The 26,850-nt window shown below is 40.1% G+C and overlaps 5 protein-coding genes and 1 long non-coding RNA gene across 11 annotated transcripts in view; 2 read left to right on the top strand and 4 right to left on the bottom strand.

Annotated features, from left to right (window-relative positions):
* The window catches only part of LOC144076068 (rac GTPase-activating protein 1-like), a 32,905-nt gene extending 32,674 nt beyond the window's left edge, over window positions 1-231 (bottom strand). For 3 of the 4 annotated variants that reach the window (XR_013300724.1, XM_077603627.1, XM_077603626.1), the window contains exon 1: window positions 53-231. The gene's annotated coding sequence lies outside the window, so the exon portion shown is untranslated. The remainder of the gene's footprint in view (window positions 1-52) is intronic. The other variant, XM_077603628.1, reaches the window with a different exon arrangement.
* A 694-nt stretch (window positions 232-925) lies between these two features.
* minar1 (membrane integral NOTCH2 associated receptor 1) lies at window positions 926-7,083 on the bottom strand. Of its 2 annotated transcripts, none has more exons than XM_077603257.1 (5): window positions 6,954-7,083; window positions 6,500-6,634; window positions 3,739-5,740; window positions 2,608-2,826; window positions 926-2,537 (listed from the first exon to the last, which is right to left on the bottom strand). In XM_077603257.1, the coding sequence occupies exons 3-5, from the start codon at window positions 5,710-5,712 to the stop codon at window positions 2,343-2,345; spliced, it is 2,388 nt and encodes a 795-aa protein (XP_077459383.1). In that variant the 5' UTR covers window positions 5,713-5,740; window positions 6,500-6,634; window positions 6,954-7,083; the 3' UTR covers window positions 926-2,342. The 2 variants fall into 2 exon arrangements, with proteins under 2 accessions (XP_077459383.1, XP_077459384.1); XM_077603258.1 differs by lacking the exon at window positions 6,954-7,083 and having other exon boundaries at window positions 3,739-4,844; window positions 4,911-5,740; window positions 6,500-6,868.
* A 392-nt stretch (window positions 7,084-7,475) lies between these two features.
* On the bottom strand, window positions 7,476-13,360 carry evc (EvC ciliary complex subunit 1). The gene is made up of 20 exons (XM_077603116.1): window positions 13,026-13,360; window positions 12,850-12,951; window positions 12,686-12,778; window positions 11,981-12,207; window positions 11,799-11,883; window positions 11,507-11,605; window positions 11,141-11,260; window positions 10,897-11,055; window positions 10,620-10,812; window positions 10,337-10,485; window positions 10,162-10,260; window positions 9,853-10,065; window positions 9,621-9,730; window positions 9,020-9,221; window positions 8,663-8,887; window positions 8,446-8,581; window positions 8,281-8,371; window positions 8,057-8,183; window positions 7,888-7,984; window positions 7,476-7,810 (listed from the first exon to the last, which is right to left on the bottom strand). Exons 1-20 carry the CDS (start codon window positions 13,203-13,205, stop codon window positions 7,659-7,661), a joined length of 2,859 nt encoding a protein of 952 aa, XP_077459242.1. The 5' UTR covers window positions 13,206-13,360; the 3' UTR covers window positions 7,476-7,658.
* Window positions 13,361-13,626: 266 nt separating this feature from the next.
* Window positions 13,627-24,674, top strand: LOC144076120 (limbin-like). Its single transcript, XM_077603704.1, has 23 exons — window positions 13,627-14,072; window positions 14,324-14,399; window positions 15,062-15,201; window positions 15,306-15,362; window positions 15,439-15,625; window positions 15,715-15,815; window positions 15,920-15,985; window positions 16,082-16,216; window positions 16,400-16,539; window positions 16,619-16,943; window positions 17,123-17,362; window positions 18,098-18,273; window positions 18,377-18,536; window positions 18,877-19,053; window positions 19,157-19,449; window positions 20,165-20,339; window positions 20,540-20,683; window positions 21,047-21,274; window positions 21,353-21,573; window positions 21,639-21,726; window positions 21,820-21,995; window positions 22,489-22,572; window positions 22,881-24,674. Exons 1-23 carry the CDS (start codon window positions 13,839-13,841, stop codon window positions 23,272-23,274), a joined length of 4,017 nt encoding a protein of 1,338 aa, XP_077459830.1. The 5' UTR covers window positions 13,627-13,838; the 3' UTR covers window positions 23,275-24,674.
* On the bottom strand, window positions 16,364-17,552 carry LOC144076121 (uncharacterized). The gene is made up of 3 exons (XR_013300738.1): window positions 17,420-17,552; window positions 17,180-17,284; window positions 16,364-16,999 (listed from the first exon to the last, which is right to left on the bottom strand). It is a non-coding gene; the product is annotated as an uncharacterized LOC144076121 (long non-coding RNA).
* A 142-nt stretch (window positions 24,675-24,816) lies between the features above and the next one.
* cytl1 (cytokine like 1) lies at window positions 24,817-26,600 on the top strand. Of its 2 annotated transcripts, XM_077603703.1 has the most exons (4): window positions 24,817-25,139; window positions 25,220-25,264; window positions 25,772-25,918; window positions 25,994-26,600. In XM_077603703.1, exons 1-4 carry the CDS (start codon window positions 24,993-24,995, stop codon window positions 26,093-26,095), a joined length of 441 nt encoding a protein of 146 aa, XP_077459829.1. In that variant the 5' UTR covers window positions 24,817-24,992; the 3' UTR covers window positions 26,096-26,600. The 2 variants fall into 2 exon arrangements, with proteins under 2 accessions (XP_077459829.1, XP_077459828.1); XM_077603702.1 differs by having other exon boundaries at window positions 25,772-26,600.
* The last annotated feature ends 250 nt before the right edge of the window (window positions 26,601-26,850 follow it).

The following is a 26,850-nucleotide window of genomic DNA, read 5'->3' as shown; positions in this document are numbered from 1 at the left end:
TGTACATATAGCATGACTTAGTTTCACAAAAGTTAATCAAGAAAACAATTACCTCTGCAACGTCTTCCCTGTAAAATTGGAGTGACATGTAACGACGTAACCAATGTGCACTTTTAATCACGAAACGAGTGGATGGCAACTCTAGAGTAGCAGAGCCACACCTGTTTGATCGAGTTTGCACATTCTTCAACAAAGTTCAAACTCAGCGCCGGTTTTTTTCTTCTTCTTCGCGATGGGAAGAATTCATTTCAACTCTACTGCCACCGCCAGTTTAAAGATGTTTTTGCAGGCAAATGTACAATGGCATCTCGTGTAAATAGCAAAAGTTTTTAATATTTGGGTGTTCAACTTGTCGTTTTTCATGCCAATAAATGCATTTTTGCAGATTTTTATTGTTCATTTTATTTTCAAATTTACCAATAACTTGTGGTTCAGTGTTTACCTCAAATGTGACCTTTTTATGTGAGGAGCCTGTTCGATTTGTGCCAGCCAGTGCCTGAAAACCATTAATTAATTAATTCATTGTCCAAACCACTTATCCTCACAAGGGTTGCTGGAGCTTATTCCAGCTGACTTCGGGGGAACCCTGAATCAGTGGCCAGCCAGTTATAGGGTACAAGGAGACGGACAACCATTCACGCTCACACTCATACGTAGGGGCAATTTAGAGTGTTTAACCAGCCTGCGCTGCATGTTTTTAGGATGTGGGAGGAAACTGGAGTACCCGGAAAAAACCCATGCAGTCCAGAGGAAACAGGCAAACTCCACACAGCTTCTGTCCATGATGTAGAAAATTAATGCATTGGGGAAGAAATTTAAATCTTGTAAACATGCATCCTTTTTCACCATACATTTTCTTTCACCAATACTTTATTGTTGACATGAACGATCATACAATATCCTGAAAAGGCATCAACACGCTTTGACATTTTCGTCCAGGCAAACAACTTATTTACAGTAATTTCTGTATTTTCACATACCAGTGTCAGCTCCTACCTTGTGCAGTACTGTTTATAAAGCTTTTCTTTTACAAGAAGTGTCTATTTACCCAAAACTGCAACAACAAAGTCTGAAATTCATAAAAGCATCTCAAGGGAAGAAAGGGCAATAAGAGGCTCTAATGCACACAGGTTTTAGAGAAAGCACCTTCATGTTGTGCTGACTACATGGTTCTACCTCTTTAGTGGCAACAGTGATAATGGATACACAATAATACTCATGGGGAACACATGGCAGATGTACATCCACTTAGAAGGATTCACAAAAGCAAAACATGGTCTCATTAAACTCTGTGCATGGTTGTGCACTCAAAGAAAGAGGCAACTTTTTGGTCTGGAAAGGGAAAGCATCTTTTAATAATGTACTCCATAACCCCTACTAATATGCATAGTTTAAAGAGTGCAATAAGAATAATAAGGATAATAAAGAATAATATGGAAACCATGGATAATTAATGATTATCAACATTAACAATTGTAGAATGACTTTCCATACGATACCCCAGCATAAATTATGGTTCCTTTTATGCAAAAAAATATAACTTTAGTCATACAAACACAGAAAAAAGATGATTATTTTACCAATTACAAAAATGTGCACATTCAACCTCACGTGTGCTTGTCAGCTACATCAAATCATTATTTATTTAATCTACCTAACATTAAATATAACTCAGTGTCGTCTGGGTCAACAGGATGTTTTAACAATATTGATTTCACACAACACTAAAAACCACATTCATCACCATGAAGGAGGATAAATGAAATTGTTATTCAGTTGGCAAGTTGGAAAAAATATTGACCGAGTGAGTAGGGAGAAAAACTAATGCGTTATGATGCACTCTGAACAGATCATCAATTGAATTACAAGTGGAAACTCCCATTGAGAGTGAGTTTCCTAGAAAATGCTTCCTCTTTCCTTCTTATCATCAACATCAGCAAGACATTCTTTACATGAAACCTGATCCTTAAAAACAAACATTCCCTGTGCACATTCAAAAGTTGCATTCTAACTTAGATGCATTATTAAACACTAAAACAAATAAAATTGGACAGAATTATTTGGACATTTCAGCACATGTATGCACTTATGTGAATTGATTGTGAAAATCACATTCTGCTTTGCATCAGTGAATATTAAGTTTATTCCACAGTACCCGTTTAAAGGAAAGAAAACTGCGCCGTTTTTAACATGCATGAAGAGAAAAAAGCTGTTTATAGATTCTGAATTTAAGATTGCTGAAGCTTCTTGCAGAAAAATGAGCAGCATTCACAGATAGATGTTCTTGTCCAAAGCTTTTTTTTAAATAAAGAGCAAATGTGCAAAATTGACATGAATCAACCTCATGATTTTATAGTGCAGAGGGGAATGACAATAATGAGAATGATTGCCAGTGCAGCGCCAATGAGTGCCAACAACTTGCAAATTTTGGCCCGGCGTAGTCCGGCCTCTTTACGCCTGAGTAACGCATCATAGCCCGGTGTGTAGTGGTCGTCCATCCAGAATTCCATGTTGTTAGGGTTCATAGAATCACGGGCCTGCACAACATTATCCTTTAATTTAACAATCTGGACAGCACTGTTCATTAGATGTCATTTAAATATATACCTGGAAATCAAATGGGGAGACTCGTGCTTCTCGGTCGTCCACGGTCCAAACAGATCTCCCTCTTCCTTCAGCGTGTCTAGGTTCAATAATCTTCCCTGCGCCGAGGCCACCAGTCAGGCTGCTTTCTTTGTTGGAAAACAAGGAAGAGCCAAACACTTGCTCCACCAAACTGGATGACTTCTGCGAGAGAAGTTTTGTAGTTCTGCTTGACCCTTGTTCCTAGAAAAAGAAGGCAAAATAACATTCTAGCAAAGTGGAAATTTGGCATACAAATTTGCAAAATTCACAATTGACCATGGTAACGATGTCACACATTTTATTGTATTATTCTCATGATTACAATATAACGTCAAGTCTAAACACGAGGAAAATTTGTAAAAATAATGTCCACCCTAATTTATGTGACAGTCTAATGTTCAAATTCAGAAGCACTGAATTGCCCTGCAGTATTTTAAAAGAAATTGTATGTTGCTTTAGCCAATGAATGACCAAAATGTACACTTGAATTTCTCAAATTTATTCACGCTGTTATCATAGTTTTTTATTTTAACCAGTGAAATTTACTTAATATAAATGTTTTGATTTATGTTAATTTGACGCTATACTCATGTACATTTGTTCATCTCCACCTTATTGACTAATGCGCATCTAAAAAAACCTGATTTGTAAAAACTTTTAGGCATGCGTGAGCTGGAATAATATTGGCTGAATTTAGGCAAGGAATTGGGGTACAGCCCAAACAAGTCACCAACCAGTTTAAGTGCATATTTAGACAAATATTCATTCATTCATATATGCTTACATTCACACCAATCATGGACAATTTGGAGTCTATAGCTAACTGACCGCATTTGTTCTGGGATGTAACAGCAGTGAAAAATCTTTGCGAGAATATTGAAAACATGCAAACTTCATACAAAGAGATCTGAGCTGAAATTCTAAACCTGAACCACTTGATTTTGACATGCAGAGCACATATATAGTATAATGTTTCTTAATAATTGCATTATTAGAATAATATCATTCAATCATATTAGATCAGAGGTTGCCCTTTATCCTTAAAAAAAGCACATATAACTACAATGCTGGATCATGCAAACTATGTATAGCAATGTTAGGGAAATACTCCACCTGCCCAGTTTTTCCATCTGAAGATCTTCCCCCTTTATTTTTTGAGAAAGACACAATCCAGTCTTTTGCCATGCTTGACACATGTGCTTGCTTGGAATCAGCTGCACCATTTTCCCCAGGCTGAATTTTTGAGGCACGGAGTGACGGGGTGTCTTTCTTCCCATCTTTCCCCACTTTGTCACTCTCAATTTGCTCCCCAGGAGTATTCCACTTGCTCCATTCCAGACTATGAGTGCTTGTTGCAGGAAAGAGATGCTCTGATACAGATAGAGGCTGAGGCTCAGAAGACTCAGAGGGGGTGATAGGATGGCTCATGAAGGACGAGACACCGCTGAGGGGCTCCAGCCATCGGCCACCGCTACTTTGTCCACTATCAACAGGAGGTTCCGGGATCTTTTCATCCAGTCGCTGCAGAGCGGACAACACTTGGGAAATCTCTGCTTTTACGTCATTCAGTGATTCTAACTGTCGCTCTATTTGGCTCATTCGGAGCAGCAGCTTGCACACACTGGCCTGCAATCCATCATCACTGCTTTCCAGAGAATGAAACAGCCTCTGGAGTTGGCCTAAGCGACCCCGTCTTGCTTCTGGGGTATCCTGGTTGAGGCCCCCAGAGCCATCATTAGGGTGCAGGACTCCTGTGGAGCCGCACATGCTTATGTCATCTAAGAAGCGGAAGATTGCACTAATGTCATCGTCAGCAAAGTCTGGATCATCTAAAGAGGTCATAAAGGACAGACGGTCGGCGTGGACCAGGCTACGGAGGCGCCGAGTGTCTGGAGGATCAGTCTGGGTTCCTCGAGCGTTCATTCCATCAAACGAAACATCTCCAATCTCGCCGCCCAAGGAACCCCCTAGTTTGCTCATAGCAGGCCTAGATCGCCTTGGTAGTTTTACGCCAGAAGATTGAAGTGCCATACCAGTGGAAACTGGAATGACGCGGTCCTCTAAACTGTGACTCTTGTTACTCCAGATGGGCCTTTGGCTTCTGGGAGGCTTTAAGTGTTTCGGGGACCGATCTTGAATTGATCCAGGTCCAAAATAAGTAGAGTCCTGCAGGTCATCCAGACTTTCAGGTTTTGGTCGCTGCTCTGTAGACTGTTGGACTGCAGTGGGCGAAGGGTAAGGGTTAGGAATCATTTCAAAGCCTTGATTGTCAAAGCCTTTCTCACCCTTAGGGCTGGACGAATCGCTATTGATGGTCACCTGTGGTATGAGAGGCGGCTGGTTGTGAAAGTCCTTCTTGAAGATGTTTCTCTTCTTGTCAACTCTTGATTCCCGCTCCGTTTCAAACACCTCAACTGTATTTGAATCTCCACTTGACTCACTGTCCGTCTCCATGGGTAGGTATATATCCTTCATCGCCTTGCTGGGGCTCTGCCCACTGGTGTACAAAAGGGTGGTGTGAGGCAAGTCGAAAGATACAGCTCGCGTTCTGACAGGAGGGGCCGTTACAAAGGAAATAGGGTCAGGGGGAAGACTGCCTCGCTTACGCACTGAGTAATTGGAATGTGGAAAAAGCAACTGCTTGTCAATACGGCTTTCACTGGAGTCGGAGTGAGCACGTGCTCTCTCCCTGCCAGGAATGTTCAGCTGGTAGATCCCGGGAAGACTAGGGGTAAGGGAGTGGTCCACAGGGAGGACCCCCTGAGCTCTCATTGATTGGCTGTCATCAGGGGCCCCACCCGTCATCTGAATAAGATTGAAAATGGTCACAATGTCAGCAGCGACACCTATGGGTGACAACCCTTGTCCCCTGGTGGAAACCCGTTCCCGAAAGAGAGTGGCAGGAAAACAAGGATCCCGGCTAGCAGCAGCAAACAACAGACTCCGGAGCTCGACGAGGTGTTCCAGGTCAAAGCGGGTGCTCACCATACGGCAAAGATCCTGGAATGTCAACCACTGACGCATGTTGGCCAGTTCTTCCAGGATCCCCAGGAGGACTCCCGGGTATTCCTGCTGCAGGCTAGCCATGGCTGCCAACCTGACAAGTACCTGTAAACTGTAGACATTATTTTATATAAAAAATGTTGTCGTTGGGCATTTTTCTGTATTATTACAAAGACAACTATGAATCCAAAACAAAAGTACATAGTTAACATTGGAATTTAGTTGAAGAATTACCTTTATAACTGAATAAACAACAAAAGGATAAAAATAGTATATTAAACATGCATATATATATATATATATATATATATATATATATATATATATATATATATATATATATATATATACACTATGAAAATATTATTTAGATTATTACTACTAATAAAATAGTATATTTGCAAAATAACATGTATTTACAGTTAGAATATTGATATTCCTTTGATTTTTATATTTTGCTTATTTGGGGTGTGAGTGGGATGCTGCACACCTGGTGGTGATTGAAACAGGTGTGAGGTAGTGGAAAAGTGGACCTAGTGCAGAAAAAAAGAAAAAAAACCTGAAAGGTGACCTTTTTTTGGGGCCCTGAAATAAGTAACACAGACATATTACACCGCATATTCCCAATTGATGTTTTTTTTTTCCACATAATTGTTCACGTAAATGAGCAATATTATGTTCAGCTGTATTAGTGACTGTCCTACAATGAACTCACAAACACCCATCCAATTCATTAAAAAGCTTTCAAGGATGATTATTTTATGACATGATACACATGGTGGGTTTAAGTGAGGTCAGAAACATGGTGATTGCATGAGTGCAAAAATAGCTTGTAAAAATCTTGTGAAGGACAGAGACAAAATTCACTGACCTGTATCCTTCAGATAACAACTTCACCAACTCATGTGCCCATAAAAATTAGAAAATACAATCCACAATTAATCCGATCCATACGAGTCTTCCTTTCTCCTCTCTGCTCTTGTGTCTGTAGCTGTAGAGTCCGCAGCTTGAGGAGGAGAGAAAATTAGAAATCAGGTCATCTTCACACTAGTCGCTGCAGTCCCCAACGGGACCTCAACATAGATCCATAAAGGTTTTCCCCGACACTGATGAGTGTCATCAACTACAATTTTTCTGTGCAGTATCATAATATGACTTAATTGTGGCACACCCACTGAATGGATGGATGCAGCACTGAGAACATTTTATCAAGGTGCCACACCAGTCAGGCAAGCAGTTTGCGAATATGAAAAGATTGGATTCCAATTTTATGTTGGCTAATTGACAATAGAGCATTAATCTGTGCTAGATTGCATTCTACAAACCTCGCCTTGCTCCAGCCCCCCAGACTTTACCATTGCTCTACATTATAAGCCATAACGCTTTGCACTTAAATCCCCATTAGGACAAGAGTGCGCCAAGGCTTTTTATCTGAGTACTTGCACTCTTCTACAATCACAATTGACAATCACATTCTAATTCGCCTTGCAGCTCAAGTAAAGCACATCAATCCCAAAAGGAATTAAATGCTGGATCAATGCAGCAAATTTACACACTGTGCAATATGAGTATCTTTGACATGAATTATGTGCAATGTTACATGTATGATGTACGAAGACAGAGGTGTTATATTTCATTTTTCTCTAAATACTAAATCTAAATATTAAAAGTTTCTTTATTTGTCATTACAACAAATGCAATGAAATTCCTAAGTTCAGTCTGAGCTGCCTGCCTGATTGTTATGTGTTGGGCGCTCCCCTTCTAAATTAATGCAAAATATGAATAATATTTCAGAATATGCTTGATTTCCCCCCAATATGACTACACAGTGCACACTAGACAGCAAAGTCAATAAAAGCATGCAAGGATCCATTTATTCCACAAGCAATAAAAACAACAGACCTTTTGTCCTGATATTCTAATGTCTATTTATAATGTGTAGGACAAAAATAAGTCAAATGAAAAATGTCCAACAAAACGAAGTTATAGTACTTTAAAAAAATCCTATAACGATTTTAAAATAATTAGTTTTAACTAATATGAGACTCCCGTTCTCTCTTTTTCTTCTTTGCCAGTTTCGGCACAGCCGGCGTGACAAATGTTGGAGTTAGTGATGGATTCAAGGCTGGATCTAGAGCAGGGTTCCGGGCAAGAAGTTCCATGATAGAGACATTCACTTCAGCTGTGGAAGGTAAAAAGTGTGCTTTTACTCTTTAAAAAAAAAAAAATTATTATACTTTTCACAGAACATGCATTTACCCGTGGTGTTATCATCATCACTGGCTTCTGCCTCGGGACTGGGTAGAAAAACCCGAGCCAATGCTGCCAAGTCACTTATGAAGCTTCTTTCTGCCTCCTAATGGATGCAAAAACACCATGCTCAGAGAAACAGATTAACATCTTTCCTGAATTGCTTTAAACGACAAACCTGTAGTTGTGCATTGATTCTTTTTAAAGTTTGATCCTGGACTACTTTTCTTCGTCTCAGATCCTCACACATCATTTCTTGTTCTAGGTCACACTGCTCTAACAACTTCCTCTTGTGAAGCTCAACTCTGAAAGAGAAAATACAAGTAATCAACTCTAAAATGTGTTCACATATTTCAAAGGAAAGAAAAATTCTGTATGTCAACCACATTGTGCTTCTTGTACCTTTGTTGAAACTTCGTTGATGTTGGTTTTTTCCCCCAGTTCTCCAGCTCTTTGAGCAAAGCTTTGTTACTTGAGCCTTCCTCGGTCACACCTGAGTGGAAATATATTTTATCAAAACAAATCAGGATAATAATACACTGTAAACATGTGGTCTGACACTCTCACCAATGTCTGTTTTTGACTGATGTGGCTGTAGTTTTTTAGCAATGTCTTGCATACTTGAATAGTAATTTTGGATGAGAGCAGCAAGAGAATCTTTGGTCACGTACACACTTTCAGAAGCGGCCTCTGCTAGATGGTTCTGGAAGGAAAATCATATTATAAGACAAAATCATAGAGCTAAAAAGTAAGAAAACCAAGCACGTCCTAGAGGATACAACACCTTCAAACTATCATCATCCCTGTAGCTGCTTTGTGATTCAGAGCGCTGGCCTTCCATTAGTTGTAAGATGGCATGGCTGAGGGCGTTGCCTAGCACCAGCTGTGCATGGTTTTTAAGAATCTCCGCCCCTGTTTCCAACTCTGAAAGGAACTCTTGATGGAAACTGTGGCTCACCAACTGACTCTCTGGACCTAGATGCTTCTCTGCTAGGCTCGAGCTGCTGACCTATGTTTGTTACAGTAGGTGAGAAGAAAAAAAATAGAAAAAAAAGAAACTACTTCAGATAATTGCGGTCAATACTAACTTAGAAACTAATCGGAATAATAAACGAATAGGAATAGTTAATGGTCTCCCTACCTTGAAATTTGAGTCAACACACAACTGAACTGTGGCAAGATCGTTTATCAACAGGGCTCGAAAGTCTGTCTGAGACAGAACCTTTAGCTTGGACAGTCTCATCTCTTTCAGAATGTGTAGAGAAAAGTGCCTGGCCATGAAGTCGCGCTGCACACATGCCAGCAAGTGCTCATGTTTCTTCTCCAACAACTTTGCCACTTGACTGAAAAAAAGTCATATATAACATAAATAATAATAAGGTATAATGGCGGCCTGGCGGCTGAGTGGTTAGCTATTTGTGGTTATTTTCTGTTTTGCAGTAAGAAAACAACCATTACTGGATGAATTACTAACTTCCTTATGATATTGACCGTAATAATGGGCTTTTGATTCATACAGTATATCAGAAATACCACATGCGATGATTTTTCTTGAGATTTTACCCTCAAAGTAACACATTTGTACTTCCTATTAAAATCATGAATATACACGAGAAATTGTAAAATTCAATGATTTGAAGGCAATTTTAAGGGTGCGGCTTATATGCGAGAAAATATGGTATTTATTACTGTGTTTTGGATATTGGTATTATTGACTGCTAGACAGTGTTAATTAGCTTTACCTATTGAGTGTGTAGCTCTGACTGAGTACCATGGCTCGCAGGCTCTTCATCTGCTGATTCTTCAGATGTTTGAGGCTGGCATACACCAAAGCCATTGACTCATTCCATACCTACACGAAAGATCAAGTGATACCTATTTATAGCAGACTATGACGAATCAGTTGAATGTTGAGTTTATTTGAGGATTTGAGCGGCGAAGAGGGCTGTGAACTAGGAAATATATTATCTGTACCTGTCGTTCGTGTTCTGTTTGAGCCTGTATTTGGTCCAATTGAAATCTGGTTGTTGTCTCCACTTGTTGTTGCTGTACAGAAAGCTGCTGCTCTACTTCCAGCCACAGTGCTTCCGTTTTTTGATCTGACAGTTTCCTCTGGGCAGTAACAGAGGAGAAAAAGATACCCCTGACTTGTTCTTCTAGCCTCTTTGACCAGCTACTGCGGAGTTTCTAAACAAAATAGATGTTGGGGACAGAATAATGATTGAGCACGCAAACCATTATGCATTCTAAAGAAGAATTATGTACTCTATTCAAAAGACCTACTGTCCAAACGTTAGTCAGACTTTCAGCCATTCGGTTGTCCTGTTGCTGTTCCAAATCACAAAGTTTACGCCTCTGTTTTGATAGTAGCTCTTGGTACTCCTAGTTATAACGAGTCCGATTAGATGGATAAGTGCATAAGATAGAGCTGTAAAGTGACATCACATTACGGACTTACCTTTGACAGCTGTTCAGGGTCACCATGCGTTTGTCTTGACTCCATCATACGACTCTTCTCTTTGACCTGGCTCTGACGAAGCTTCTTTCGTTTTGCCTCTATTTTGCTATATTTTTCAACCAACAACTCCTTTGTTTTCCTTCCATAATCTAGATTATAATCAGAAGCAGTGGAAAAGCCAATGATATTGTGTAGAGATGGATGTAAGCAATGAATTATTTTATGAAAAGGCATGAATGTCCAAAACAGAAGTCAAATGAATGTGTATTTCATTGCAAGTTACCCTCTCTGCACTGTTGAAGGCCTTCTGTAAGTGCCTGCTGCACTTCTGAAAGTATTGTTTCCATACAACTGAAAGTCAAAACATCCTCGCTGGTCATCTGCTCTAGTGTCGTAGTCATCAAGACCTGCCTCAGAGACATTTCCTGTTGGAGTCCTGAAAGCTCCTCCCACCACAGCAGCTTCTGGTGAATTTTCTAGGTAAAGAACAAACCGAGGTACTCAAATCCATCCAAATAATTGCTAAAATTATGACCCGATTAAGAAATCCAACTCCGAACCGTAAATTGTGCGTCTTGTATATTCATTAGCTGATTCTCAATCAACACAAGAGTTTGATTGAGAGAAAATGTACGATCATGTGCTTCATCTGCTGTGAAACTGCTGGTCTTCATCACATGCTGGGATAACTCCTCCACTACTCTGCAGAAATTTTTGGACTAGAAAGACAATTAGACATGACCTAGTTATTACAAATCTCATATAGTTTTCATCTGATTCTGTTTTTGAATCTCTCGTCTTTACCATTTGAAGACTGCGCTCTAGAAAATCTTTTTGACATCTTTCCATTTCATCCAAAGTGCAAGGAGCATCAACACTGTGATCATGAACTGTTTGCAGCGGTTTCTTTAGCTCATCCACTTCCTAAAATGACAGTGCAGGATTTCATACAGATTTAAGGTCAAACATACCAATAGAAAAATACTTAACTTCTAAGCTAACTGGAGATGTTACCAGAATCGTAAAGCTACAGTGTTACCTTGAATTAGTTCTACATAATGGAAAAATGCAAAATATATAGCATTAAATAAGAGTAAAAAATGAAATAAAATAAAGTAACCAAGCATTATTCTACAATTAGACTAGAAATTGATTCTTTGAAAAAGTCACCTTTTCCTGCATCTGAAGAACCTTCTCAGTGAAATTGGCATCATTTATGTTTTTGGGAAAATGACTGCAAAATATTTTTTTCACCATTTGGAGGTAAACCTAAGGCAAAACAATGTCAAAAGCAAATAAAAACACATTCATCCATGAATCTAGCCTTGAAAACATTTTCACTTGTCACTGTCATCGCTTTATCACTAACGTTTATGCTTCTAGCTCACAATTTTAAATTAAAAATGTTTCCCACTTAGGCGTCACCTAGGTGTTTTGCCTCAATGGAGAAAAGAAAACTCACAACATATTTTTCTTCCAGAAGTTGAGAATAAAGTTGTTGTATCTCCGTCAAGGCCAAGCAATGAAGGTTTATCCTTGCTTCAAAACTGCAGCAAAAACAATAACTTATCATGACATTTTTTTTCATACAAAAGATCGCCAAAAAGTTCAGACATCAAATTCTGAAGGCCCTAATATACCTACCCTGTTTGTGTCAGGATATAGGGGTAGTGGTAGACTCTGACAAAACTCTGGTTCTGCAGGCTCCTTGGAACTAATGAAGAGGAGATGAACTGGCTGCCGTCATCGTTGTCCAGCTCTTGGCTTAGTGACTCTCCTTCGCTGAAAGTCGCCGAAGAATTGTCTTTTGGCATTGTTGGCAATTTCGAGCACTCATGAAGAGAAGGGTTGGATGCTCCATCTGCCAAAGGCTGTCACAGAAATTGTTTGTGAATATGAGTGTGGACTACGCAGACTCAGTAACATTGACTGAACCTCAGTACATCTGGCTACCGAATCCTGCTCGAACACATCAGTTATGTGATCAAGGGTTCGATCCGGGGCTCAAGCCTTCCTGTGTGGAGTTTGCAAGTTCTGCTCATGCCTGCGTAGGTTTCTGTGTGTACTCCCGTTTCATCCCAAATCTCCAAAACATGCACTGTAGGGCGAAGGAACACTCAAAATTGTCCCCAGGTATGAGTGTGCGCATGATGGTTGTTCGTCTCCTTGTGCCTTGCGATTAGCTGGCAAGTGATTCAGGGTGCAATCTGCCTACAGCCCTTTATTAACTGGGATAAACTCCAGCAGCTGCAAGATCCTCATGAGGATAAGCGGCTTGGAAGATACTAACGCACATAAACATACACCCATATGCATGTGTTGCAAAGCTGTGGTTATAATAGTACTTACTCTGTATTTTTGATTGATGGGGTAAACCACTTTTGCCTTTGATGCAAATGCAGCAACTTCACTATTCATGGGTTCCTGCTTCTCCTGTTTCATCTGTCATGATAAAAAAAAAAATGAATCACACGCAGAGAAACAATGGATTAGAACAGGATGAAATAAAATACCCTGGCATTAATTGAGACAGGCGAGGCAGGCTCAGCATGATCGCTCGTTTTGTTTTCCACTTTCCCATCATCAGGTTCAAGTAGCCTTCTTGCATTGTTCCCCTTATGGAGTACAGCAAGTTATGCACAACTTTGAAAACGATTTTAAAAAATGTAGTGCGCTGGCGGTTGCTTACTTGTCTCGTCAGAATTAAAGTCTTTAGGCAGAAGACATACAACAGGGCTGCTGCTAAAATCCCGAAAAGTCCACCGCAAACTGTAGCTACTGTCAAGAGTCCCGTGTAGACCTGCAGCGACTCAGTAAAATGGACTAAAACTTCAGTACTACATTCGGCTACCGAATCCCGCTCGGACATTTCTCGATCGCCGAGTCAAATATGCCATGAAAAAAACTCAAAATGATGGTAAAAGTCTCACAAATATTCCTGGCGTAATATGTATCATGTGTGTTGTTATTTTTTTCCCGTTTCTAGCACATCAATCTGCATCTTCTAATGTTTTTCCATCTCAAAACTGAGTTAAGTTTTTGACCAATCAGCAGCAAGATTTTATCTGCTTTCAAAATAATTCAAATTATTATTCTGGAGTTTAGAGATAAATCGTCTGAGGCAGGAAAGAATGCAGATATGACTTAATTTAATAAATGTAATACGTATTTATGTCCATGTATGCGTGTATACGCGCCTTTTTAACTATAAATGTTGGACTACTCGGGTTCATGTGTTTTACATTGAAACCGTTAACCGGAAATCACCTTTCGTTAAAACCTTTCCTAAACTTTTTGGACTGTTTATGGAAGAAGTGATTTGGAAAAATGGATTGTTGTGGGGTGTGTGCCGAGTCCCTTAAGGCTGGGTGTTGACCAACAATTTTAATCTCTGCATTATTCATACAAACTGCGTAAAAATATGAACTTTTCAGAGTTTATTCCCACCCCAGAGACGACGCAATCATCGGCCAGCGGCTTTCACAAGTGAGAGCCAAAACAAATGCTGCAGGTAAACTTGATGGCGGAAAAGGTGCCAATATGGTCTATTTTAGTTCACCTCCAAGTGTCGTGCTTTTGTCTGACAAGTTCATTGTCAAACTGGTGCCCAGACGCCACTCAAAGTTATGTAGAGACGCAACGCATTGTTTGCGCCAATCGTCCTTGTAACGGAACAGGTCAGGATGCATCCTTCTGCTCCACACTGCCTACAAGAACGTCGTCCAACGAAAATAGAGTGAGTAGCCTCATGGCAAGTATCCGATTATATTGTGATTTGATAACAATATCTATATAATCTTGTCTTTTGTTTGTGTGTGTATATATGTACGTGTATGTGTGTATATACATACTGTATGTGTGTGTATACGTATATGCGTGTGTGTATGTATGTGTGTGTTTGCGCGTGTGTGTGCGTGTGTATATATATACTGTATATGTGTGTGCTTGTGTGTGTGTGTGTGTGTGTGTATGTTTTACATTGGGCAGCCACAAAGTATTTCCAGATACTTTGAATCCAAATGCATTGGAAGGAACCCGACAGATCCTTGGCTCCATACACACTGTACGTACGGAAATGCTTACTATTCTGCCCCATCAGGTACAATAGCTGTTAGAATTTTCTAGGCTGCTACCCAGCTGATGTATGAACGAATACTAGATCAGTGGTTCTTAACCTGGGTCCGATCGAACCCTAGGGGTACGGTGAGTCGGTCTCAGGGGTTCGGTGGAGCCTCTCCCACGGGACACATCATCTCATCATTTTTATACATGATAACATGCCCCGCTTGACCATCACTAGCTGCAGATGATCACATGACATTCTTTGGCCAATCGGTTCTGTGAGGAATTTATATATCTTGAATTAGAAAAAAATATATATGTATTTTATTTTACACTAAAGTAGGGTTCGGTGAATGCGCATATAAAACTGGTGGGGTTCGGTAGCTCAACAAGGTTAAGAACCACTGGAATAGGTGCTGTTACAAAAGGGCACCTAGTGCCGTTACAAAAGGGCACCTAGTGCCTTATTGGTTTTTTTTACTTTTATCTAAAGGGCACACATGTGGAATTCAGTTTTTTATTATTTGTCTGAAAACATTCAGGTCTCCGACGTAGCCCATCCATTATCAATTGTTATCAGACATCCAAATGTTAAAAAGATTGCTCCTGCAATGTGTGACACATTAGGTAAGATTATCATCTGTTATCCCTGTTGTCCTGAAGGGCCAATTTCTTCATCTGCTTCTCCTGACCCATGGGGGCACTCCTTCTACGCTTCCTTAAGCCGTATGAGAGCCATTTTACAATTTAGAGATCGCCGGAGCTCGCTCACCAGATACAATTCTGACCCCACTCTGCCTCAGGTGACGCCTTACATCATTCATAACTTGTCTGTTACTGACTTACTGTGTATTCCTGTAGAAATGGGGAATTGTCTAATAATTCAGTGTTGTGGATGTTTCTGCAGCTTCAGAGTGTGACTCCTTTAGCCGCCTTTAAGATCAAGTTTCACAAGTGTGCCCGGGTATGTCGACTATGCACATAGTACCTGTAGCAGTCTGCTCTAGAATGTAACCAAGTCATATGATCATCCCTCCCAGGTTTTGGCTGATTCAGAGCCTCCGAGGCTGATATTTTTTCTGCTCGTTCACAACCTGAGTCCATTGGGTGGCACAAACATCTCTCAGTTGGCCATCCGGGACTCCATATACGGGATAATACCCCTAAAAACCCAAGGCAAAGTTGTTGAGAAAGGATACCAAATGTTTGCCATTGATTCTCTGTCCGGTAAGCTTCATTTGTGGTTTATAGCTAAATGATTAGGTTTATGTATTCACTAATATTAAGGTGATTGAAGATCGACTTTTACCTTTCAGCTGGAACCCAAATTGTTTTTAATTATACAACTCAAATACAAGGTCATAAGAGTGGAGTTCTGGACCTTCCAGCTTTTCTCACCTTCTCTAACTTATCACAGGTAATTTTGACAGTGCCATTGTTGTTAACATATTGGTAGACAATCCACACTTCCTCAAATAAATGAATTATACTCCGAACATTTTTTTGCCATGTTCCCCACAGAACGATGTCAGCATGTTTGGTCCACTGACAGCTAATTTGACACTTCATGTTAATTCCACGGCGAGGGTAAATTGTTCCGTTTGGTGAAAATATTTTACAGCTATTATTGTTATACAGTACAGTGTACTTGAATGCAATGTTTTTTTGTATGTTTGTTTTTAGATTCATCCAAACCATGTTGTGCACTTTGCTGGATTTGTTGCTGGGTTTTTTGTGTCTTTTGCGCTGCTTTTGCTGGGCTTTCTGGCCATAAACCTGATTGGGCCAAGAAGCAGACTGAACCTTCTTCAGCAAAGGGTGACTTAATAGAATTCTTATTTTATAGGATGATTTGATAGAGTCCAAAGTTTTGCAAGACACATCTTGCTTGCAACGTTTCATAATTTTAAAGATTTTATAGATCCATGAGAATTTTTTCTATTAATAATAAAAACAAATTGTCGCTCAGTGCAGGACTTTTTATTGGATTTTATACCTCAGAAAAACAGGTTCAATCCAGATCCCGAATATGCAGACTCCAACGTGACAGAGAATGTTAAAGATGAGGCCAATTTTGAAGACAAGATTGTTGATATCATGGTGCTGGAGGAACCACACAACATGAACCAGGCACTTGAGAAGTACTGTGTTCAGACCAAATTTGGAGACCATTTTTAAACAGATTAAAAGTTGACTTGACTGTCTTTTTCTCTCCTATAGCCTTGAAATGGCCACACTGCTGCATGCCACCAACAGCTTGGAGACTACTCGGATTCAGATCTACAAAGATGTTCTCTCTGTCTTGCTGGGAGGATTGCATGCCCGTGGCCATGTCAGCAACCAAGCCCAGCAGAGACTTCTCAGCGTAATCCATGGGCAGTTGCTGGGCATGGAGGGTCGGCTGAAGGAGGAACGAGGTGCCCGCATGGCTGTGCTTGCAGGCAAGTGCAACCAGGAGACTCGGGAGGAGATGGAAGCAGAGCATCGCAAGGAGGCTCTAGAGAAGGCACACGCTGAACTGATCTGTCAACATGCCGATCAACAGGTAGTGATGATAGATGCTGTGGTGGCTCACTGGAAAGATACCATGGCTGGAGTAACCTGTTGTTTTTCAAGAATGTTTGTTTCAGTCATGCCAAGAAAGTACCCCAAAAGATTTTAGATTGCATTATGAAACCTGTCACTACCACAAAAAATAATTTCACTTATTATTATATCCATAAGGAGCTCCTTCAATGTAGTGTCCGGCTGGAGAAACTGCACAAACTGAGCCAGGCTAACCTGCAGCGTATCTTGTTGGTCCGCCATGAAGAAGCTTCCGCAAAAGTCCAGAGGCAAATTATCGAGTGGCGGCGTGTGGAACTTCATAAGATCTTCTCCGAAGAGCTAGAGGAAGCCACAAAGATGGCCGAGTTAGAGAAGACTGCTGCTAGTAATCTTCAGCACAGTTACCTTCAATGTCAGGTAAGTAACTAGTGTAGTTATCGTATTATATATACATAATTGTGTGGGCATTCATACTTTTATAAATTAGGCGTGGCCAAGTCCGGTCCTTGAGAGCCCCTATCCAGTCTGTTTTCCATGTTTCCCTCCACCAACACACCTGAATCAAATAATCGTGATTGGTATGAAGCTTCTAGACAGCTTGCTGATTAGTTGATCATTTGATTCAGGTGTGGTAGAGGAGGGAGATATGGAAAACACAACCTCTAATATATAAAGTAAAGACTGGAGTATCTCATATAGTCTGGCCAGATATCCAGTGTAAAGATGCACTAAAGTCATTTTCAAATATTTTACACTGTTTCATGCATAAGATATGTGGTAATGGGAGCGGTACCAAGTTGAAATTTGTAAAGTGTGATTTTTTTATTTTTTTTTAATAATCATATCACAATCACGTTTTCAAGTTAACTCGTTCTGAAATTGGGTCACGGTTTGCCATCACACCATATATATTCGATTATTAGATCAGTCCCATTTAAATTATCCTAACGGCTGTGTTTCCTTTACTTTTTCCAATATACTATGTGTGATGATATACAGTGTGGGATGTTAATCATTTGATTTGTAATTTTAAATTTGTCGGTTTTATGAAAACTTTCAGTACTGAAACTTGTTAAAACTATTTGTAACCATCTTTCAGCTGGGAGTGTTTGTTAGCATATATACATAAGTGAATTTATCATCTATGTCCAGGATCTGCTGGAGGAGACTCTGGATGTGATCCTTGCCAATTGGCGTTATGTGCTAGCTGAGCGTCATGCACAGAGGAAATTCCTGTTACACAGCTTGCACAGCCTCAATAGTCTCATTTCTGATACGTTCTCTGGCACCTCCAGCAATTTAGACATGATGTTCACACACGTCAGAAGGTTCGGCTATAGCAATATTATCACCTGTTAAGCCTCATAGCCCCATTGTAATTCTCCCCATATTATCAGAAACTAATGCATACTTTGGAATTTGTTCCACCAGAGGGGGCACAGTGTCTGCCGAACAGCTGACTCAGCTACAGGAAAAAGCCCAAAAGGATCTGATTATGGTGAGGCAGAAACTGGATGAGGCTTTGAACCAAGAGAGAAGAGCTATGCGCTGTGGACTAGTCAAGAAGAGACGAGAGCTTCTCTCCGACATGGTTTGGAGCATTTTGTTTCTACTAATACTATTATTTCATTTTTTTTACACCACTACATTGTTTTCCGAGACAATATATTTTCGGCCTGCACAATATGTGGTTTGAACATTGCCATAACAATGTGTGGATGCACAGTAATTCTGCTGCAGGCCTATTTATTTATTTAGTCATTTTTAATAACAAACCCCCACCCCTCACCAAATCCAGCTGGTGCACGACTTTTTGTTGTGTTTGTTGAGATTTTTAATTACTGTTTGTGCAGTTTCATTTATTGTTAGGGCAGCGTGCAATAACTTTGGACTCCTATTGCTTTCTTCTTTCGGGGTTCTCGCTTCTTAAGCTTAGGGTCCACGTTCAGAGACAGAAAGACCTGTCTGCACTTTCTAAGAATCAAGATGGGAACATAGAAGTTGTTCACCATCTATCCTGTTGGAAAGACCTGCTGACAACTCATAGCTTGGAGCTTGCTGAGCTCATCAATAATTTAGACGAGGAAGCTGCAGCTGACATTCGCAAGGTAAACTAGCGTTTAACACAACACACACAGTATGTATTTACATCTGGCCTGAAAATATTTACGTAGACTACATATATATTTGCTTGCCCGGTCTGTTTTCTAGGTGACCATGCGTGTAATTCAGAGCTCCATGGCAGATGTCAAAGCCATTCAGCCCACTACAACGCAGGCCTTGCTCGCCATGCTGCCATCAAGCGTTCAGCATTCATTGCTGCAGGTAGAATCTGAATCAGGTCAAGGAGGGAGCGCACTCCTGCAGGGCCAAGAGAGGCTGCAACAGGAAGGCAAATCAGCCTTACACACACTTAGCACCACCAGGGAGAGGCTTAACAGAGCCATGGAGAGGGAGCTGCAAGAGCAGAAGGACCTCAGGGCTCACTGTAGAGCTTTCTTCAGGTTATTATATTAATAGTATGATGTGACAGTATTTAGATTGGATATACATTGGTGGTCCCATTGCCCAATTTGGATAGAATATCCTCAGTATAGTCAATCACTGTCCATTACCATTTTAAGTAGGGTTACTAAGTGTTGACAACTTCAGGTTTATTTGGGGAATGTTTTTGGGAAGTTCAAATCTAATTTGATAGTTTTTAAGATATCATTTAATTTCTTTTATCAGTATTTAAACTCTAGTTGTTTTAGCTAGCTGTAGGAATATTTGAAAATGTTTTTTCCCATCCAAGAGCCAACCTTCAATTTATTTAGCTCCAGCTTTTATTTTTCTTCGAATAAATGATCTTATATTGCTGTTTATATATTTTGGAACCCTAATTGAAAGTGGGAGACATCCTGCATATACGTATATATGTAATAATAATGAGGAACCATCATAAAGCAACCCACAAATGCAATGAGAACCAAATTACACTTACTTGAACTCACTCCACAGGCATCCAAACCAGGCAGTGACATTACTGAAGTAAACAATTACGAATGAACAGTATAAATATTGAACTTTTATCACTAGCCAGTTCCCTTGGGCTGCTTGAAACTGTCCAGAAGCAAATATTTTTGTGCAGATGGGCTTTCCTGTATCCCAAATTTGCCATTTCTGAGCAACACACAATGAAACATACTTTGCCTGAATATTCTCACGTGTTCTTGTCAGATGTTTGTGCTCGTCTCAGCTGACTCTCTCTGACGATGAGCGTCTGGGGATTAAACTTGAGTTCCAGAAGTATCTCTCTGTGATGGACCAATGCCTCATGCTGCCCCATGCTATTTCCAGGACTAAAACTCACACTCACCACACACTTTGGAGGAAAGACATTGAGCAACAAATGGTGAGCACGTGAACATCATGAACATGGTTCTCTGTAATTTGTCCACTGGGCTGCCTTGTGATTTTTCTTTTATTGTTTTATGGCTTTCCTACAATGGTACTGGACAAAAGTATACATACTACATAGAGTGCTTTCCTTTATAATCATACGTAGATTTATTTTGGAACGTCATAATAGCCTTTTTTCCAATTTCATTGCAGACAAATCCAAATTTTGGGGGGAAAGACAGTCTGATAACACAAAACATGTCCAACATAGTTCAGTTACAGAAAAAGCTTCAAGACCAGATCCAACTGTTTGAGGAGGAAAGGGCAAGGGAGATGGATAATGGTGTCATACACAAGGTAACCGTAAAAAATAATGTGCGATTTTTGTAAAATTTATTTTTTAGTTCAGTCATGCTCATATTTCAACAGGTGTCAAATGGCTTAAACTTAAAATTATTGACGGCGTAATACTATATATGGACAGAAATATTTGGCCCCGTTACATCTTATGACTGAGAAAATATGTTAAAGACTTCCATCTAAATCCTTACAAAATTGCAGAAAGTGACTCCAATTTGTTGACAATATGACAGAAATGGAAGCCAAACAATGATGGGTTATTGAGTGTTAATGTAGTGAAAGACTTTCTCTTTATGAGCTTTTTTATCTAGTATTTCATGAAGATCATTTGAGGTGAGGCTCACCGAATATATTCTGCAGGTTGAGGAGGAGATGAGGGAGGAGCGAGAGGGATATTTACGCACTCAAGCTGACAGCCTGGCAGTGCAGATGGCTGGTGTTCACTACCAAAAAGCTGAGAGGAGGACCAAAGCCTCAGAGATGTCTAGAGCGCTGCTCACTCTGCAAAGCCTGCTAACTCAACACCTTCAAGAGACTAAAAGTCTGTCGAGAAAAGAAATGATCTCAAGCATACGGAAGCACTTCCTGGTAGGAGATTTTGCTGTCTGATTTAATTAGAGGAATGTATTGCCTTGTGCTTTTAGTGGCTTTACCGTTTTCCTGCAGAGCCTTGAGGAAGTAGAACAACACCTCCAGGAAGAAAATGGAGAGCTGGACCGCCTGAAAACCGTTCACTGGTCAACTCAAACACACACTGAGCACAGTGATTTGGCAGAGGAATGTGACGGGGAAGAGCTGTTCAGGCTGCAACAGGAGAGCCGAATGTCAACCATCCTTGAGGAGGCTCTCAATAAGTGTCCTCAAGTAACCACTGTATTGGCCACGAGGTGGGTCAGCAGAATCCCAGAGTGACGATTGCTTTTTATTAATCTTCAATATATTCCAAATGAAGGTTGCAGCAGATGTCAGCGGACATTCAGTCTGTGGAAGATCTGCGAGAACAACTGGCACTCAAGAGACTCTATTCAAACTGCGAGCAGGTTCCCACACGTTTCATGCATCTTCGATGTTACTTTTTCTGTGCGTGTGTCTTTTTAACTCGGCTGTTATTTGTGGTCACTTCTGTATTTCAGGACTTGCTTTTTGCATCACAACTAGCAAAACAGTGCCAGATGTCTGTTGAGATTCTCCTCGAGATTCTGCGTCTACTGCTCCCCACGATACCCGAAAGTGAACTTCTTTCTGTCACTGATGCTCTCTGTCCCAAACATCAGCTCTGTTCCTCATCCACTGACCAGGAGCATTTTGGGTAAGCATTACGATAATATTTGTAATATGTCATTACAATAGAACAAATCTGAAATTACAGTATTATACATTAGGTGTAATTTTAACTCCTAAAAAAACAATAATACTGTTGAAAAAGTAAGATTCAGTTTTCAATATTTTCTAATAGTTGTTTTCCTCCTTTTTTATGTTTTTTTAATGAACTGATTACAAATACTATACCTAATTATATACTAGAAATTTTTGGAAAGTAACAAAAAATCAGGTCAGGAATGGACAAATTACAATGTTGAGCAAAATAACAGCCTTTTTGTACAGAATACTTGTGGTTTTGAAATATCTAATTTCACTGTGTAAATGTACTCACTGTATAAACATGCTGTACTGGCCTTTTTTAAAAAAAGATTCACCTATTTTAGAAAGGTTATCCTACCATGGTGGCAATGTTCGTTATACTGTAATGTCATCTTTATATAGTTATAGCACATTACTGACATTAATGTCTCTCTGGCCAGGCCTAATCTACATCTTCCTATCAAACTGAAGGAGGACCTTTTACACAGAAGTATGCTGAGCATGCCAAGAGTGGAAATTGAAAGGTAAGTGAGGTATATTATTACATAATTGCTGAGCTTTACCAGCGGCCTGTAAAAATAATATAGATTGTGGAAGGTTAACTCCTTGAGTAGTAGATCTTGGATTTAAAAAAAGTTTGAACACCCCCGCCGTAAATCATGTGTGATAAAAGAAACAGCAAAAAAATTGAATTCATGAAGGGGAAATACTTTTATATACTGTATATTTGTCTTTAAATAAGGTAAATTATGCATTTCATCAGAGGTGTGCATGTATGAGGTAAGCACATGAACATGATGGCCTTCAAAACAGCAGCTCCTTTGTACTCTAGATCTCACAAACTCCAGGAAAAGAGGCAAAGCCTAATGGAAAGACTTCTTCCCACTTCTCATCTGCCATTTGCGGTTAAAAGGAAGGAGGACAGCTTTATGATGGGAACGCTGCCCAAGTATAAATCAGCCATCAATGAAAACCCACAGCAGCACACTGAGCCTCCCAATCAAAGCAACGCGGAGCAAGGCAATGAAACACCGCAAAGCTCAGCAGAAGACATGATTCCAACCTCTGCCAATATGGAAGTGATCTACGAGGACACCGGTGAAAAGCTGTTTGTCTTTCGAGATCCATCTCAATCCCACATTAGTATTAACTCTCCCAAGAAAAAAAGGAAGAGGAACTTCCTAAATATGAAGAGAGGTTATGTGGCTCCAACACCCCAAACGTGACATTTAAACAAACCTTACATTCAACTCAAGCACAGAATTAAAATAATTTCACAATTCTTGATTCCAAAACATTTTCAATAATATTAGGAATGTTTCAAAATATTGATAAAATTCAATAAAACATTGACTAAAAAAGCAAATAGGTACATTTAGCACATTGCTAAAATATTGTAAGAAATGATCTAAATCATCATCATTTTATCCTCACTAGGGTCATGGAAGGAGGGGGTGCTGGAGCCTATCCCAGATGCCTTCGGGCCAGAGGCGGGGGACACCCTGAATTGGTTGCCAGCCAATCGCAGGGCACAAGGAGACAAACCTCATATATAGGGGCAATTTAGAGTGTCCTATCAGCCTACCATGCATGTCTTTGGAATGTGGGAGGAAACCGGAGTACCCGGAGGAAACCCACGCAGGGCCGGGACAACATGCAAACTCCACACAGGTGGACCAACCTGGATTTGAACCCAGGACCCCCACTGTGAGGCTGGCGTGCTAACCACTTGCGCCGGTGGGCCGCCAGAAATGATCCTTTGTTTCCATATTTCTTTTTGCCGAAAACATCGCATAATGCTGGCTTACCTCTTTTAATACTGTCCATTACTTCAGGTTATTGACTATTCTATTTCATGCATTTAAGATGTCTCTGAATGCTATGATGAGTTTAATAGAAACATCTGTAGCCTTCCAGATTTTTTATTTTTGTAATGCATCTCATTTGAACTTGTAGTTAAATCCATTGTCATTCTTTTTTGCTTTGTAAAACTTGTGTGATGAACAACAGATGCGTGGCACAGGCTTAAACGTTGTTAGTGACTATCCTTTCAAAATCCCTACAAATAGATGGGAGAAAAACAAAATTATGGACAGCTATGTGACAGACAGATGCCAAATGTTTTAGTGTGACCTTTGCAAACTTTGCATTTGAGGTTTTTTGGTTTGCATGGCACACCTACAAAAGTTGCCTGCCCATCTGCCTATCCCTTTAAAAATGGACTTCGATCTTAAAACAGATCTTGAGGTCAGGATAATGTTTAGTGTTGTTTTCAGCAAATGAGTACTATGTTTTGAAAAGTAACTGTTTATTTGGTAGACTTTAGTAGGCTTTGTTTTCAAAATCAAACATTCCTTAATTTTCCCAAATGCGTATCTAATTAGGGATCGTATTAGATTTCAATATGATCCTAAAATGTGTTGGTTGCAATTTTCTTTTGGTTATATCATACATTTTAAATTGTGTATATTATAAAATATCAAGTTGAATATTTTGCTACTTTGATTTTATTCGAACATACTGAATACGGTACTATCAAAACTTTAATGACTATTATAAAAATGAAATATTTTTATACTATAACTGATTTATCTCCGTTATAAATTAAAGCTGAAAAGTATGCCCATTGGTGGTTGTGCATCTTTAAGATTTTATTCACCTTCACTTGATATGTTTATTGCAGAAAGTTTACTTTCAAAAAAAAAGTTGCAGCACTTAAGTAACCCCTTGAAAAAACTGTCGCAGTGGTGGTCAGATGTTTTCCTTGGCATTGCTATGCTCCACGTCATCCTCCACATGTTTCCCACCCCCCTCGACCACTTCATTTAAAGTGAAGCAAATCGCCCTCTGATTTCAATTCCTGTTTCTGTGGTGGAGCGCACCAGTTGTGCACCCACACTTGCACTAACCAGCAGGCAACAGACTGAACCGACGCGCCTTCGATATGAGAGCGGGATCGGCAATCGCTTTGTGTCTCTTCAGCTTTGTCTGTCTGTCCCAATGCACGCCTCCGACTTGTTACTCCAGGGCGCTGAGCCTGAGCAAAGAAGTGATGACCCTGCTGGATAAGATCCACACTTACCATCGCACAGTAAGCCTACCCTTATTTTTTCCACTCTTTTGCATTGTCAACTTGCTCAAATGTGTCCCTTTTATCTTCTGTTCTGTCAGAAAACATGTGCTGAGGTCCTGCCGGTCATCTTTCTTGATGTTCATGTGAGTTACAACTTCAAATACTCTACACCTGCAACAGTCTTCCCACACAAAAAACATTCAATGAGAGTGGTGTCTAAACTAGGGCTCAGGGGCCAACTGTGGTCCACTGCCAAGTTTGTATTGGTCCGCAGCGGAATCAATTCATTATTTTTTCTGTACTGTTTATCCTCACAAAAGTCACAGGGGATGCTAACTATGGGCAGGAGGGACACCCTGAATTGGTGATCAACCAGCCTACCCTGCAGGTTATTGGGATGTGGTAGGAAACTGGAGTTCCCGGAAAAAACCCACACAAGCCCGGGGAGAACATGCAAACTCTACATAGTGGGGACTGAATATATAAAAATCCAAAACACTGTAATATTATGGCATTTGAACATTTCATTCTGTGTTTCTTTGGGAACACAAGGGGGGGCCTCTGAACCAACAGTGGCCCTTATGCCACACTTTGACAATCCCTGCTGGAGACAGACACCATTTGTGACTAATGTAGCTTTCTCGTTGTAGAACTCCTGCATAACAACCAAACTCCGTGACTTCCTTTACGTGCTTATGAACCACCCCAGTCAATACTGCAGAGAGCGACCCAGGATAATGCTGCTAAAAATGAAAATCCAGAACTTGTACTCCATCATCACCAGAATTTGCTATCGAGTGAGCGCATCTCAAATCTCCGATCAATTCTTATGGCATGGTAAACGTGACCTTGGGTCTTTATTGCCTTGGCAGGACTTGGTGTTTTTCACAGATGACTGCGAGGCTATCGACACTGGACACAGCAGGCCACACTATGCAGAGGACCGACTTCAGCTTCTGCAGGAGGAGAGATAAGCAACACAAAGAGTAGCCTTTTAGAGCAGCAATTAGCAGTCTCACGTCATGGCATGAATATAAACTTCAACACCACACCCTGCAGTGTAGTTAGTCATAAGCCCCACAGCACGCTGCGCTGACTCGTGCAAACACGTGTTTAGTGGACATTCATGGTTACATTCCTGCAAGAACGACAGAACTTTCCACAGGAAATTTGCTGAATGCCAACCATGCCGACGCTAACCTTGAAATAATAAACCAGTAAGGATTGCTCGCGAGTGGGCCTTAGCCTCTGTTTACTTGCCAGGGCTGATCAAAGTTTTGGATGTCATTAAGTGAAATAGGCTGCGTTGCCATAACCCTTGTGCAGCATTTATATGAACAAGGCTTTTACTCCCTTTCCTCTATTACATTAAACCAAGACTTGTTGTTATACTCAACTATCGCACTATATTTCATTAAAATGTATTTTATCTAATGTCTATATGTCCATTTATCTTCTTCATAAATCAACTGACTAATCTTTCAGTTTTGCTACTGTTGGGAAAATCTTTGAAGCTTTTAGTATTATTATTACATCGTAGGGGGTAGCAGTACAACTCCTGGCATGACCCACATAACTATCTTACTAATATCGATAATATTTATCCATTTGTCAAGGGCCCTGCCTATTGTACAGAGCCCCATTTTGATAGCCTTTCTCTGATCATTTTCAAATACGCAGTGAGTGAAACTTTTTTCAAAATAATATTTTTTTTGTATTTGATTTCTTT

Source organism: Stigmatopora argus, chromosome 6 (assembly GCF_051989625.1).
Source record: "Stigmatopora argus isolate UIUO_Sarg chromosome 6, RoL_Sarg_1.0, whole genome shotgun sequence".
NCBI classification, from domain to species: domain Eukaryota; kingdom Metazoa; phylum Chordata; class Actinopteri; order Syngnathiformes; family Syngnathidae; genus Stigmatopora; species Stigmatopora argus.
The sequence above is the reverse complement of the archived record's forward strand: the minus strand, read 5'-3'. Positions and strand labels throughout refer to the sequence as shown.

Coding starts and splice junctions, on each gene's coding strand:
- evc (XM_077603116.1), bottom strand. CDS start 13,205: ATGTCCGAGCGGGATTCGGTAGCCGAATGTAGTACTGAAGTTTTAGTC. Junction 11,056..11,140: donor TAGAGCGCAGTCTTCAAATG/GTAAAGACGAGA, acceptor TTGTCTTTCTAG/TCCAAAAATTTCTGCAGAGT. Junction 8,372..8,445: donor TCAGTCAAAAACAGACATTG/GTGAGAGTGTCA, acceptor ATTTCCACTCAG/GTGTGACCGAGGAAGGCTCA.
- cytl1 (XM_077603702.1), top strand. CDS start 24,993: ATGAGAGCGGGATCGGCAATCGCTTTGTGTCTCTTCAGCTTTGTCTGT. Junction 25,140..25,219: donor TCCACACTTACCATCGCACA/GTAAGCCTACCC, acceptor CTGTTCTGTCAG/AAAACATGTGCTGAGGTCCT. Junction 25,265..25,771: donor TCATCTTTCTTGATGTTCAT/GTGAGTTACAAC, acceptor TTCTCGTTGTAG/AACTCCTGCATAACAACCAA.
- minar1 (XM_077603257.1), bottom strand. CDS start 5,712: ATGGCTAGCCTGCAGCAGGAATACCCGGGAGTCCTCCTGGGGATCCTG. Junction 2,827..3,738: donor CAGATGGAAAAACTGGGCAG/GTGGAGTATTTC, acceptor TTCTTTTTCTAG/GAACAAGGGTCAAGCAGAAC. Junction 2,538..2,607: donor TCTCCCCATTTGATTTCCAG/GTATATATTTAA, acceptor AATGTTGTGCAG/GCCCGTGATTCTATGAACCC.
- LOC144076120 (XM_077603704.1), top strand. CDS start 13,839: ATGCTGCAGGTAAACTTGATGGCGGAAAAGGTGCCAATATGGTCTATT. Junction 15,816..15,919: donor CCTTCTCTAACTTATCACAG/GTAATTTTGACA, acceptor TGTTCCCCACAG/AACGATGTCAGCATGTTTGG. Junction 17,363..18,097: donor ACAGTTACCTTCAATGTCAG/GTAAGTAACTAG, acceptor ATCTATGTCCAG/GATCTGCTGGAGGAGACTCT.